General features: G+C 35.5%; 2 protein-coding genes across 2 annotated transcripts; both read left to right on the top strand.

Annotated features, from left to right (window-relative positions):
• Positions 1 to 3,961: 3,961 nt before the first annotated feature.
• Positions 3,962 to 4,977, top strand: LOC105040053 (agamous-like MADS-box protein AGL80). Its single transcript, XM_010916429.3, has one exon. It carries the CDS (start codon positions 3,992 to 3,994, stop codon positions 4,685 to 4,687), a length of 696 nt encoding a protein of 231 aa, XP_010914731.1. The 5' UTR covers positions 3,962 to 3,991; the 3' UTR covers positions 4,688 to 4,977.
• A 2,384-nt stretch (positions 4,978 to 7,361) lies between these two features.
• On the top strand, positions 7,362 to 12,279 carry LOC105039939 (uncharacterized). Its single transcript, XM_029262971.2, is given in 7 exon segments — positions 7,362 to 7,581; positions 9,380 to 10,095; positions 10,464 to 10,731; positions 10,734 to 11,123; positions 11,221 to 11,321; positions 11,418 to 11,620; positions 11,846 to 12,279. Coding segments are annotated over 6 exon segments (1,773 nt in total). The 5' UTR covers positions 7,362 to 7,581; positions 9,380 to 9,429; the 3' UTR covers positions 11,991 to 12,279.
• Positions 12,280 to 15,047: the final 2,768 nt, after the last annotated feature.

Raw genomic sequence — 15,047 nt, 5'->3', positions numbered from 1 at the left:
ATAAAAGCTGTCACTAATAACCTTTTTCATTATATGTTTTATACTTTACTACTATAATAAGGACCTATGACAGCGATTGATAAGGCATCGGTTGATAAACTGCTATTATACAATATATGGCAACAGTTGCGCAACCACTGCTATAGACTTATAGCAGCGGTTATTACGCAACCGCTACTATAGAAAAAAATATATTTTTTTTATTTTTCTCTGAATAGGATATAATTTTAGAATTTAAAGTCCATCTTCACCATTCATTATCTAAATAATTATCATTAGAGTATCGTCATAGAAGAATGCCTCAATCTAATAGCCTTAGCTATGTCGATCAATAAAATTTGATTTCAATGATCACGAACGATCGCATGATGATCTGATAGATAGAGACCATCGACGGATCCAAAAATTTATAGCAATGATCTTGATGATATTTATACCATATTATCAAAATTTTACTTCAATCGGACATCATTATCATTATCAATTTAGCACGAAATGATTTCAGTCACTAAATAAAAAATGAGTGATCAAAAGGCCAAATGGCATTCAATTAAGGTGATTTTTTAGATAAATGATCTTTGCTACTATTTTAATGATTTATACGATGATGATCATAAAATTTAAATCATGCATATATAAACCATCCACGTTAAGCAGATCTTACAAAAGCACAATTATAATTACTTACGGACTTTAAAAATGAGTATCACGAGATATATAGTTTTGGATCGTTTATATATGTGTAGTTTAAATTTTATAATCACCACCGTATAAATGATCAAAATAGTAGCAAATATCATTTATCTAAAAAATCATCTTATAATCGAACGCTGCTTAGCTTTTTGATCACTCATTTTTTATTTAACGGTCTAAATCATTTCGTGCTAAATCGATCATGATAATAATATCTGATTGAAGTAAAATTTTGATAGTGTGCTACAAATATCATCAAGATCATCGTTGCAAGTTTTCATATCCATCAGTAATCTCTATCTATCAGATCATCATGTGATTATTCGTGACCGTCGAAATCAAATTTTATTAATCAACATAGTTAGGGTTATCGGATCGAGATAAACTTTTATGATGATATTCTAAAGATAATTATTTAGATAATAAATGATAAAGATGGACTTTAAATTTTAAAATTATATCATATTCAATAAAAAATAAAATATATATATATTCTGTCTCTATAGCAGCAGTTGCATAATAACCGCTACTATAAGTTATTAGCAATGGTAGATGCTGTTGCTAATACTCATCTTGCCGTCGCTAATAAATTTAATAAATAATAAAAAAATTATTTTTATTATGGGATGCTCCATCGCTAATAGTACCATCGCTAATGATTATTAGAGACGGTGATAACCGTTGCTAATACTCTTTTTGTGGTTGCTAATAAGTTTAATAAATATTTTTTTTTTACAATGGCTCTTTCCATCACTAATTATTGTTGCTAATAGTTATTAGCGATAGCATTCACGGTCGCTAATACTTTTTCCGCCGTCGCTAATAAGTTTAATAAATAATTTTTTTTGCTATGATTTATTTTATGATCGTTGGTGGTCGGTAAAAACTATTATTAGTGATGACTTCGTTGCCGTCGCTAATAGCCATCGATAAAAAATTTATTACCGACAAAAAAATTACCATCGGTAATACCGTTGCTAATACCCACTATTAGTGATGGCAAAAAGACCGTCGTTAATGGCCATCACTAATACTTTAATTTCTTATAGTGCCTCCAGCCGGCAACATCTATAGCCGAAAAGATAGACCATGGCAGTGATCAAGAACTCCGATCTGGTGAGCAACAGTGATGAACGACAAAATCGAAGCAAACATAGAAGAAAAATAGGAGAATTTCATAGGCTAATTTATTCAAGAAATTCTGGTGATTGCCAATCGAAATCAATGATTATTGAACTAAGAATGATGGAGAGAAGGATTAGCAAGGTGTCCAAGGGTTATTTTTTTTGTTTCCGGTGAGATTGGCTATGATTTTTGACTGTCACAATGAATCTAATTCATAAGTAATCAATAGGAAAAGAGGGAGAAAAAGGGCAGCAACAGTGGCAAATCTCCGATGAGGAAAAATCAAGGGGATTGAGGCCTTTAAATATACTTCTATGGAAGGATTTAAAGATTGTTTTCAATTGGATTTTCGAGTGGATTTAAGACTCTCGATCAGAAGAGAACTCTTTTGGGAGTACTGATTATTTGTCCATAGCCCAGCACTTGCAAAGCACATGTTGACTTAAAAATTTACTTTTTATTTTATTTTATGCTTATGGCAGGGTTGGGGTATTACACCACCATTCCTCAATCCTTCACTGTTATTTAAGGTCCAGACATATTGATGATGGACTTATTTCCCTCAACCTTGGAAAATTCTATCAATGTTTTCACTACCAAGGCTCCTCCTTGCTCAACATAAAAATCTAAGAGTTAATGGAGGAAGGTGCTGATGGCGTGTGAGCATTACGTTGACATGGCACTAAAGGTAGTAGGCTTCCTCTCCTTGCAATCTACGATCATTGGAAAGTGAAGATAAGCTACCATCTTCTTTCTCTCCTTTTCAAGGTTTGAATGAGTTATACCTTCTAAAATTTAGATGATTTAAGTTTGTAACTCACTCAACTTTATTGAATTCATGTTGGTTTGTTAGATTGGTTAGGAATCATTTATTGAACGAGGTCCACCTATTAGGTAATATTCCCCTTTTAACAAATTGGTCAAATTAGGTTTTGAATGTTTGAACCATTTAATGGATGGGTTGGTTTTAACTTGCCATTATGGTCACACATCCCTATCTCTTTGTGGGATTTGGTGCAATGATAAGTTATAACTTGAGTATTATGGGTTCCAAACATGACAACAGTCTCTTCATGTATAAGGATAAGATTACATGTATCTAACCCTCTCTATTCCTGCTATGGCAAGAGCCTCATGCACTAAGATGCTTCTTTTTATCTCTATCTCTTCGTAAATATAACTCCACTCCATCAATCCCTATTTTTGACAAAACCATGGATTGCTGGATTCTTTGAATCCAAAACAATAAATAGCCAAAGATTTCTGCAAGCTTGGATTTCTTGGACATAGTGTATTGTGATCTTTTTTTTTTTTGTTAATTAAAAAAAAAAATCTCTCCAACACCTCCTCAAAATGTGTTCATTTCACGACTTCCTGAATCTATAGCTAGCGTCAAAGTTGGTACTTTAACCCCTAATTAACTATTGGCTACCATGTCCAGCACTAAAAAACTGGGTTTACACCATTCAAGATTCCTGGATAAACATCACAATCTCCTTTTTTTTTTTTTTTTTTTTCAAACTAAATATGAATTGTCTAACATACCCAATAATTTGTTTTAGAATCTATTTGGAGCGATGTAAATGCAAGTCTTATACAGCAACACACCCTCATCAAAAACATGTGACATTGGGAATAAATACTAGGTTAGCATGACTTGAGATCCTTTGCAGTGAACAATTCGTACCGTATAGGATGACACATGCTTAGATAGCCACCACGTCGCTCGTGTTTGTTTTCTAAGATGAGCTAGAGCCCTCCTTTCCTGAAATGAGCATTGTGGAGGATCCAGACTGAGGTCAAGACAGCCAATACGTACAAGAATTAACTCGACAACACTCTACACGTGACCGAATCATTTCATTCACTAATATGCTAGAACACATAAATTAAATAAAAATAATGTATCATTTAATCAGCAAATATTGCCCAAAGATTGCATTTTTAATGATCGTCAAAATCCTCACCCCCTGATTCATTGCCAAATTATTATATTCTCTATTTGAGCCAATCGGGTATGAAACCATTCACCACCTCAAAACCACCTGCTCATCTATAAATAGCACCCTCAAGAGGAGGGCTGAAACCACCCAGCCAGAAGACAATGTATACAACATCCTAAGCATCTCCCTTTTTTTTTTTTTTTTTTGGTTATCTCGGCCTCATCAACATCATGTCGAGGAGCAGCATGAAGCTTGAGTTGATTGCCGATGATGCTGCTCGGAAGACATCCCTGAAGAAGAGAAAGAAGGGCTTGTTGAAGAAGGTGCAGGAACTCAGCATCCTATGCGATGTCGATGCATGTGCGATAATTTACGAGCCAGATGATCGCCACCCAGAGTTATGGCCCTCATCCGAAGAGGCTACCCGGATGCTCGTGCGGCTCCGAAGCATGCCAGAAATGGAACAGAAGCAGAAGATGATGAACCAAGAGGAGTTCCTCTACCAGAAGATGAGGAAATTGGTAGACCAACTTCATAAGCAGGAGTTCGAGAATAAGGAGCTGGAGAAGAAGCTAAAGATGTATGAGGCACTGAGGACGGGGGACTTCAGTGAATTGGACATGGAGCAAGCCATGAACCTGTCGATGATGATCGAGCAGATGTTGAAGAAAATCTATGAGAAGATGGACGCGATCAAGAAGCATCAAGCAGCAATGGCACGGGTTGACGGAGTAGTGCAAGAGGGTGGGAATGCGGCTGGACTGAACACTCCGAGGGAGAACACCCCAACGGAGAAGGATAACGAGATACTCCAGAGGCAGAAGCAGATGCTGGATATGATGATCCCGAGGTCAAGTAAAACCTATCAGCCTTCTGCGGGTCCGACCAACCCATGGCCGGCTAATTCCTTGTTCCCCTTCAATTGAACCCATCCTTGGCTTTCATCATCTGTCTTGTCTAGTGTCCTGTGTTTCGGACAACTCTGATTATCGATGATTAATAAAAAAATATCTTGCCTATATATCTTAATTTATCATATTCTGTCATTAAATATCTTGGTTCGGATCATCAGACCTTGTATATTCTTCGGGGGATATGCAGTTGTATTACTTGGCCGATCCAAGTGTTCTATTTAGGGCATGATAGAAAGTTGTTGCTGTTGTGTTAGCAGCATTTTCAATAGACAGTGCAAACTACCTTTGAGGTTTTTCTTTTCCTTCTGCCATTGTTGTCATGGCAGCCTTGTCTTCCTTTCTAGTCACATGCGATAAATAGTTCTGATTTCATGGCCACTGCTTTTATCCATTTATTTTGTTTATAACATTTTAATATGCATATAATGCCCTTAAAGTATGTGCATTTGGAAAAATACGCAAACCAGCTCTATGAAGGAGTCAATTCATTTGGAAGTCAAACTAAAGAAAGACAGAGTCTAATTTATTTCAGAGCTTTACAAAAGATGTAAACTGAACAGAAAAAGAGAAGAGAAAGAGTACATAACATACCTAGAGAGAAGAGAATGTTTGGTATCACTTTTGCTTTTATATATATATATATATATATATATATGTAGAGAGAGAGAAGCTGGAAGCTAGATTTTATAGGTTTTCTTAAAATTTCTTTTCTTCTTGAAAAATATCTTTTGTAAATATTACTAAATACTCTTACATTTTTCCAAAACTGCTTTTTTCCTTTAGGAGTTGTAAGAGTTCTTGGTTTTTTTAACCAATACCAAACACACCCTAATTGATGTAGTTTTAAGGGGAGAAGAGAATATTTTCAATATGAAGAGGGACAGAAAAAAATTAAAAGCAAATATTTTTTATTTGAAAATTATTATTTTTATATAACAGAATTATAACGGGCTAGATGGTAATGCCCTTGATGGTAGGATCGAGTGGGCATCCTATAAAGAGGTAATAAGATGATTTCTTAACTATGAAGGTATAAACAAAAGATGATTTGCATATTGCACATATATTATATGATACTTCTATAAATATAATTTTGTATGAATTTTATAGAGCTGTGCAAATCTTAAACCTTAAAAAATAGTCTAGAGAGCAGAAATTTTACCAACAACTTGTGCACACTTTCATTTAGACCATCATCTTGATTTTTCATCCTCCATTCTTCAAAAATTAGAAAAGACAGAATCTTAAGATATTATAAAACTAATGAGATCTGACAAAATTTCACTCTATCCCTTCTTTCTCTCTTCAGCATGACCTGCTTATATAGTTTTACGGAAATACCACTTCCCCTCCTTCCAATTGAGGCTAATGATTCTTTTCGTCTTATTTCTCTCATTTATTTCTCTCTCTTTTCTTTACTTCACCCATGTCCTTATTTTATTTTTACTCCTTAGTTTCTACTAATTATTCCAATGACATTTAACAGATTTTACCAAAATCTTCATATTAAACCATTATGATGACCACCATTAAATCCAACCTATGTGATTTGAAATTGCTTAGTAGTAAAATAGTAATTGCAATATTAATATCTTTTGGAGTGATATGTAATAAAACATAGTGGACAGAAACAGGAAAATAACTGACATTGTATTCCACTTCTTCATTTCCTACAAGATTTTAATAAAAGTATTATTTTATCATAAAGAATGTTACAAATAATTACGATTGATTGTTATAATGTTTATAAAGGTGGTTTGCCCAGCCTACATGATCTAAAATTATTTATTATTAAACTCATGACCATAATAATGTCTACTATAAAGAAAAATAATGATAATAACAAAATGTAATGGTGTTTTACCTTTCTCCTTCCCCATATTGTAACAAATAGCAACCTTTCCAAATTTGTTATTGACAATTATAATGAGTGAGAAAATAGTATTAGTGCCCAAAGTTGGGACAGATTACATGATTGGCTGCCTTCATGTAATGTCAAGTTAAGTGGTGTTCAGTCATTTTAAAAAAAAAAAAAAACCTATCTTTCCCTAATATTCTTCTTCAGCAAAGAAAAAGAGACGGAGATAAAGAAGAGGCCGGCTTGAAGCTTAAGGTCTCGGACCCAATAAAATGGGGCCATGGGAGAAGAAGAGAAAGAGTAACCAATGAAATGGGAAAGATGAATTTTTTTTTCCTCTAAATCTCAAAATTTTCTAACTAATTGCTGTTCTTATGATTAATATTTATTTCAATTATATAATTTAAAATTATTTATTGTCATCAATTTTTTCTTTCTTTTCATTAAAAGAATTGATCGTCATGATCTTATGTTAATTTATTAAATTTTAAAAATATTATCAAATCACCACATCAAATTTCAATTTCAATTTATTATGATATTGAAATAAAATATAAAATATAATCAAGCTAAAGAATAGTGAAGTAGTGGATAGGTAAACAAAAATAAATAGCATTTCTCCTTCATGGCAAAGTGCCAGATTTATTGGTCAAGAAAAAAAATAAAAATTTTAAATTGGATTAGTTAATAAGAGTAGATTGCATTCTTTTTTTGATAAAAAAAAAATGCTAAACTTGTTATAAAAAAATAAAAATAATTTTTGTAGTTGTATCTATTTTTAAATGTTCTTATATTTTTTTTTCCTTGGTTTTAGAGGGAGAAGGAAGAGGGGGCGGGAAGAAAGAAACAAAGAAGCCTCCACTCTTCGGATTCTAACCCTGCGTCTCGCCCTTCTCTCTCGACCTGCACCTTCAGAGGCTTTTCCCAGAATACCCCTCCCGATCCTCTTCTTAGTCTCCATTTGGGTTTTGCTACTCTCTCTCTCTCGCGTCTTTTCGTTTCTGAATCGAGCTCGCTGGCGTCTAGGGTTTCTGGTATCGCCGGAGAGGTGAGGTTCCGTTCTTTCTTTCTGGATTTCGATTTTTTACGGCTTTTAGCCATCTCCTGATTCTGATTTTTTTCTCTTTCTCGTTGATTGATGGATCAAAGGTCGGTTCATTTTGATGTTTTCGGTGGATTCTTTGAGGTTTTGATCTTCTTTTTGTTGGTTCGCGTTCAAGATTGGGAATTTCTTTGTGCCATTGGATTTTTTCTGAAGTTCTATTGGGTTTTCGGGAAGAAATTCAGGCTTCTATTTGGATCGAATTTTTCGAAATGCTGCATTTTCTGGTGTTGGTTTTGTCGGTTTCGTCTGGGTTTTGGTGAAAAGCATGGACTTTGATCAGGTTTTCTCTCAGGTTTTGGCTTTTTTTTTTTTTATTAATTTCTTTGGGTGTTCTGATACGTATTTCTCGGTATAATTGTTTGCTGGCCTGATGCTGGTAGATTCTTTGGCGTTCTATGGAATCTTTGGGCGTCCTTCATATTTTCAGGGTTGATTTCATGCTTTCTTGTGGTTAATTCCTTGTTTTGCTTAGATTTTCGTACTTGCATTTCTGTTGGCCTCAACAAGATGTTCTATTTTGGGACATTTTGTGTACTTGGTCATTTGTGGTACGTCATTCTATTCGTCTGCAAGGCTTTCTATATGCTTGGAATAATGTTTGAATTTGTTCATGTCTCCTTAAAAGAGTTTCGCAAAATTTCTTAGGTGTCAGTAATCTATGTTTATTCCTTGTTTCGATTTGTAGCTGTAGATATTGGTAAGAGTAGCCTAATCATGTAGATATCTTAGGTGATCACTTGAATCTCTCAATCTATTTTACAGGTTCATATGGTTGGCTTTGTGATGGAGTAGTTGCTAGTGTGAATATTACTAGTAGTAATACTAGTGAGTTTTCAATCACAATAGATTTATATGAAGGATCTGCACTAAGTCCTTATCTTTTTCTGCTAATTATAGATGAGCTTATTAGGCACATTCAAGATGATACTTGTTGATGCATTCTATTGTTAAGTAGGATCAAGGCTGAACACATGAAATGTAGTTTAATAAAATTAGAAATGGACATAAAAATAGAGTGCAAATTGAAGATCATAAAGTTCCTAATTGACTATTCACAAGGGAAGATTAAAGAGGATGTTATCCATCAGATTAAAGCAGGTTGCATAAAAATAGAGAGGTGTAACTGGGTTAGTATGTGACCTAATGAAAATGTTGAGATGGATTTATGGTAATATAAGAAAAGATAGAATAATAAATGAAGTTATTCATAAAAACATGGAGATAGCACTAATTGAGGACAAATTGAGAGGAAGACAAATGGTTTGGATATGTACAACATAGGCTGAGAGTTGTACCTGTATGAGGGAGTTATTTGATACTTGTAGGAAAAAAAAAAAGAGGGTTAGATGTGGACCAAAAATCAAATGGGATGAAGTAGTCGGGAAGAAGTTTATATCACAACATTTTTCGGGATGTATGGTTCTAAATCAAGCAGAATGGAGAAAAAAGGACTTACGTGCTGATTCCAACTAATTTGGGATCAAGACCTAGTTGAGTTGAGTTGACTATGGTTGGTTGCGTTATGTTTTTTCTAACGTCAATTTTCCTTCTCTATAATAGATACTTTGATTGTTTTCATTGCTTTTGGCTTGTAAACGCTGTCGATTTAGGTCATTGTTAATGTTTATTTTGGGTTAATTGATGATGGTGTTCCAAATTTGGTTGGCAAATTTCTTTCTTTGTTTTTCTTCCTGTTACTCAGCTGGTCTCTAATTTCTTGGGCTTTCCTTCTGATCATCAGATTTGTAATAAACTGGTGGTATTTCTATCTTTTAAGTAGAATTTATCGCTATGGAAGGCTTTGGAGGCTCTGGATTCAACTATATGAGTGCTGTAATGAAGAAGCGGAGGAGTGCTACTTCAAGGCGGCCTCGGCCTGAGGTACATCTGATTATGGAGAATCACGATATGTTGTGTCCTTTAAACAATTCAAGAAAGAATTCTCCTGATGAGAAAGGAGGAAGTGATGCTGGATTTGGAAGGAAAGAGTTTTATGGAAACAACCCTCTTCCAAGAAGCTCATCTGTTAACAACATTAAAGATAAAACATCTTCAAAGAAGATTAAGAGGGATGACAAGGCATCCAGTGATTTTGATGGTTGCTGTGGAAGTGGTTGTTCGGAAGGTGAGAATGGATGTGATTTGAAGCGCTGTAGCGAAAATGCACTCGCTTCAGGTAAGAAGAGCTCAGACAAAACTAAAGAGAGCTTTGAAATGCAGTCAAAATCCCCAGATGGCTGCATGGGCAGGAGTGGTGATGGTCATAATATGCATCAGTCTGAGGGAGCCCAAAGTCTATCCGCTGAGAACAAGCTGAGAAAGGTGAAACTCAAAGTTGGTGGAGTCGCATGCACAATGCATGCAAGATCTAATTTAGAGGCTGGTAATGGTGTCCCTTCTGCAAAGCCTCCATGTTCTTCCAATGTCTTTCGGCATTGTCAAAAGCTTAGCCCTCAGGTAACTGGCTCTGCTTTGTGTTTAACTTTCTTAAAAAATAATGGAAATAGGGAAATACTTGTAATAACTTTGACTGTGGCCAACAAAACTTATAAAATTCTAACAGTCGAGTGTTTCTGCCTGAATCTACTATTGTGAATAATTGAGAGTTGTTACATCTCATGTTGAAGTTGAACAGAGAATCATAACATGAACACACACCTTGCTAAAGAAAGTAAAACAACAAGAAGTTGTTGACTGGTAGAATAGTCTTATGTGTAAGCTCTGTTTATTACATCACAATAGTCTGAGCTGAATACCCTTCGACTGTTCTTCAAGAAGCCTGCATTTTGCAGGAACATTTAAACCTAAATTTTTCTTTGCTGTAGGATTTCTCTAATGGTCATTCACAAGAAAAGGGGAATGTCTTTCAAGGAGATGCATGGAGGGATTCCAGTGGATTGAGCTTTTCTTGTGGGGCAAAGGATGATTCTCTTGGAAAAAGCATATCTGGAAAGCAAACTGACAAGCTTCACAGCATATCTGCTTCTGAACCGCTTTGTAAAAGCAAGAGGGTGCCCAAGAGGCATGTTCTGGATGGTGCATTTGATGATGGCGAGGAAGATGCTGAGATCTGCTACCTTGAGAAGCTTAAAGTTTCAAGGCTTCTGCAGATCAAATTGCAGAGTTTGAAGATGCCAGCGAGGATGGTGTCAAGAAGCGGAAAATCTCCAAAATTTCAAAAAACAGGAATACTCCATATGAGGTGGATGAGGACTATGTTATATCACAGTCAAACAAGGAGAACATGAAAATGCCAAGATCAGGAAGGGAATCTGATAGCATAGATTATGTTGAAGAGGAAGAACCTGGTTCTGCTGGTGGTCCTGAGGCCAAGAGAAGGAAAGAGAAGACATCTGTAGACTCAACAGCTGATGTCAGAAATGAGCCTCTTACGACACGCCAACGTGCACTTCAATCAGGGAAATGTGGCAATGGTGAGAGTGTGATTGAGTTCCCAAGTGGGTTGCCTCCTGCTCCTTCAAGAAGTAAGGAACTACTTTTTAGTTTATACTGAAGCATAATATTGATTACCGAAAGATGTTTTTATTTTTATATGGTGCTAATTTCATCTTACAACTACAGAGCAAAAGGAGAAGCTTTCAGAAATAGAAATACAAGCAAAGAAAGCAGAAGCTGCTCAGAGACGTAAAATGCAAGTAGAGAAGGCAGCTCGAGAATCTGAGGTTCATTAAAAATACTATATTCCAAAGTTTGTTCTGCATATTCTCTTTTGGTAAATTCTCAAGAATTGTTTTCTGACTCATGTTTGAGCTTCACAGGCTGAGGCAATCAGAAAAATACTGGGCCTGGATTCTGACAAGAGGAAGGAAGAAAAGAGGCAGAAAGAGCGAGAAGAAAAGGCTGCTAAATCACCGGAATTAGCATCAAGCAATATCAGATGGATCATGGGACCAACTGGCACGGTTGTTACATTCCCTGACGATATGGGCCTACCATGTATATTCAGCTTTAAGCCATGCAGGTCAAGACATCTGTTCTTTATTTTGAAAATATTGCTTCTGATGATGCCTACATTAATATTTTCCTTTTATAATTCACGATGTAGCTGTGTTTATGTGCTTGCTGTAGTAATCTACAACTTTGCAACATTAAGTTGGCATTCACCCTGAGACATGTTTTATGTTGGCATTCACCCTTTGATGCCTTCGCTTGTTGGCTGATACTTTTCTGTTTTCTCTGGACTCAGTTACCCACCTCCACGAGAGAAATGTGCTGGCCCATCATGCACAAATGAATACAAATACCGGGATTCCAAGTCTAGACTTCCATTGTGCAGTCTGCAGTGTTATAGAGCAGTTCAAGAAAATGCTGGACCACTAACGACATGTTGATGTTTCTTACCGTGTAGGTGTTTCTTCCTTTTAGAAGCAGGTAATCTGGCAATCATAGTCTAACCCCACCTCAAAGTAGATGATTTTTCCCATTTTTCCTTTTGTTATCACATGTGTTAAACTGATTGGAATTCAGCTTATATGTTTAATGATGACAAAGCTGAAGATATCTGCCATATCTGTGTTTCTTTGTGAAAATGTTTCCTTTTTCTCCCCCTTTTTGGCCCTGTAAGCTGCTTCAATTTTTAAATCATAAGGATACATCCTTCCAAGGTTTTTGCTTGTCGCAACTCGCATGGGGGTTCATATGGGGGTATGCAGTCGTGGACTTGCAGACCAAGAATTGATCTATATGCAGCATGTTGCAAGCTTGTGCTGGAGGGCAGACCAGAGAACTGTTTTCTGCATCTCAATTTATCTTCCCTTTTTGAAACCATCGCCCTGAAAAGAGAGCACTGTCTGATCCATGTCTTGAAAGAGAGGTTGCTTTGTTACTGATTCATCTATAAGCTCACGAAAAGGTCCCTTATAAGTACTGTTAGGTCTGCTTGGGTGCAACACTGCTCGATTTTGACATAATTGATTGAAAGTTGTGTTGGACTTCCTCATTCTGTTTGATCTGTAAAATTCTAGATGATTTATTTCTTTTACTAATTTTATGAGCGCAGACCTATGGTTTGTTGAAGAATTTGTGGTTGCCTGATATGCCAAAGACATTGATCTTTTTATCTTAAATATCGGTCAAACTCATAGTGGATCTACTGTTAAATTTTTTCTTATCTTATCTCTACCCATTGAGATATCCATGAGTCCTAGCTTCTAAATATTTCGAGTTTATATTCATCCATCATGTCAATTTTTGCATTCCATCATATCTCATTCATCTACTTGTTTGTTTGCTAATGCTGTTCTCTCTATGTTTGTTTTACTTCCAAAATTCAGCAGTCGGATATATTTTAGTAACTGTGAAGTAAACAGTTACCTAACTTTTATAGTATTGTTAAGTTGCAGCTTTGAGGCCATTGCAAAACTAGAATGATTGATCTCTGGATGGTGATCTTTCTTGTTATGTTTTTTAGTGTTTGGAAGTTCACAATAAATCATCATGACACATTGTTTGAAATTTTTGAAGTTTACTTATCTGGTGCTTGTCCCAACTTGTGTTTCTTTGAAATGTTTTTTTTCCCATTTCAGTTCTTTCATAAGTAAATTTTCCTTCTCATTCACTTCAGTTCATTTTCTAGTCTTGGTGCGTATCATCACCAAATAGTAATGATTGAAAGAATGTTTGAGATGTATTACCAGGTGACGATCGTTATTAATCAGCTGCTGAGATTGCATCTGGTATAGAAGTTTGAAAAAGCTTAATTTAAAGCTTAAGGTTGCATTTGGTGCATCATCAGGTAATCGTTGGAAAGTCATATGGATTGTTTTTAAAATAGATTGCCACTATTAAATTGTCAGTAATATTTTTTTTTCTTAGAAGTCATGGCTAAAAATCTTTTTTTTTTTATTTGCTTCCTCGAGAATGCATCGTCTCTGGATCAAGGAGCGGGGGAGGCTGTGGGGGTGGTGGGGATGAGCGTAGAGGACCTACGGGCAGAGGGAGACGAATGTGGATGGAGAAGCCGTGGATTTTATGTGATTTTTTTGAGATAATTTTGTTCAAAAATTTTTTGGTAACATCATCAAAGAAGTAGTAATCTGGATAGCCACTCTTCCTCAAGACTTTTTAGATTACCTCTTGAGAGGTAATGTAGATTACCAAGGCAATATGGATTGCCACTCAAAAAGCGTACAAATATAGTAATTTGGTAGGGTCATCTTAAATTGCAGGTAATTTGGATAGATTGCCGCCTACCAAACACAATCTAAAAGATGATGACAGCAATTTGAATATGGACTATCCTTCTGTTGCTTTTGGGGAATCAAATGTACAGGTAGTGCAATTAAGTGTTTGTCGGTAGCATTACAGGGATGTGGGAGATCTTAGGATAAACTGTCTTTAAAATTTGAATTTGATCCAATAAATACTGTTTTAATAATAGTTAATGTGAGGGTGAGCTTTGGTACAACAGAAAGATTGCTTCACTATGACTTGAAAGACAAATTTGAAATATGGAGATAGTCTCTTTATATATAGATAAGATTGTATACATCTGATCTTCCCAAACCTTGTAATACCACAACCTTCATGCACTGGGCCACCTTTTTTGAGATAGTGCAACTTCTGTGTTTCTGTAACTCGGATTATGTTGATGATTATCGGACAGGGATGTCATGGTTAAGATTAGATCAAGCGTATAGAAGATTTACAGCAGGCCAAAGCCTAAAAATGCAGTTCAAAATAATATAAAATTGACTCGGAAAGCTGGACTAGGCGAATAGATGACGGTATTTCCGTTCATAATTGTTAACAAGTATCATCATGTCTTGCTCTTAATACCAAGAAAATGGGCATTATTTCCATTATTGGAACCTTGTCTACTCATAGGACCATCTTTGAATGCTATTTCACATGGCTATACAAGTAGGTGCAGGTCCAACCATGCCAATATAAATGCAAAATTGATCAAGACATCCTGCATAATCTGATGAGCTTGATGAGCTTTGATTCATCTCAGGTTTCACATAGGAGGATATGACTATAATCAGCGGAATAGAAACGTAAATAAAGTGATCAACAGATAGATAGGAGGCCATACAAATGCATGAAAGCCAAACAATGCAGCTTAATCTATAGTGATTACAAACTTGTATTTTTGTTAGATAATTATGGATTACTTAAAGACTTGGAGATCAATGAGATTTAGCAATGCCATGTCATTTGTGCTTGAGATTTTTATTGCCATCTATCCATTCAGTCAGATGGTTCTGCATGTGTCCATGTGCTTGTTCAGTTCTGTGATTCCATGTTTGTTTGATTTTAAATTTCTTTATAATTGTAAAAATATTAGTTACTGAGGTTTTGTGTAAGCATAAAGCTCATGTTCTATTGCAGAATATATGTACCTTGAATATTTTTAAAACACTTCCATCAAAATAATAATAATAATA

This window comes from Elaeis guineensis, chromosome 1 (genome assembly GCF_000442705.2).
Source record: "Elaeis guineensis isolate ETL-2024a chromosome 1, EG11, whole genome shotgun sequence".
In the NCBI taxonomy this organism is placed as follows: Eukaryota; Viridiplantae; Streptophyta; class Magnoliopsida; order Arecales; family Arecaceae; genus Elaeis; species Elaeis guineensis.
This window is presented reverse-complemented; position numbering and strand designations above follow the sequence as displayed.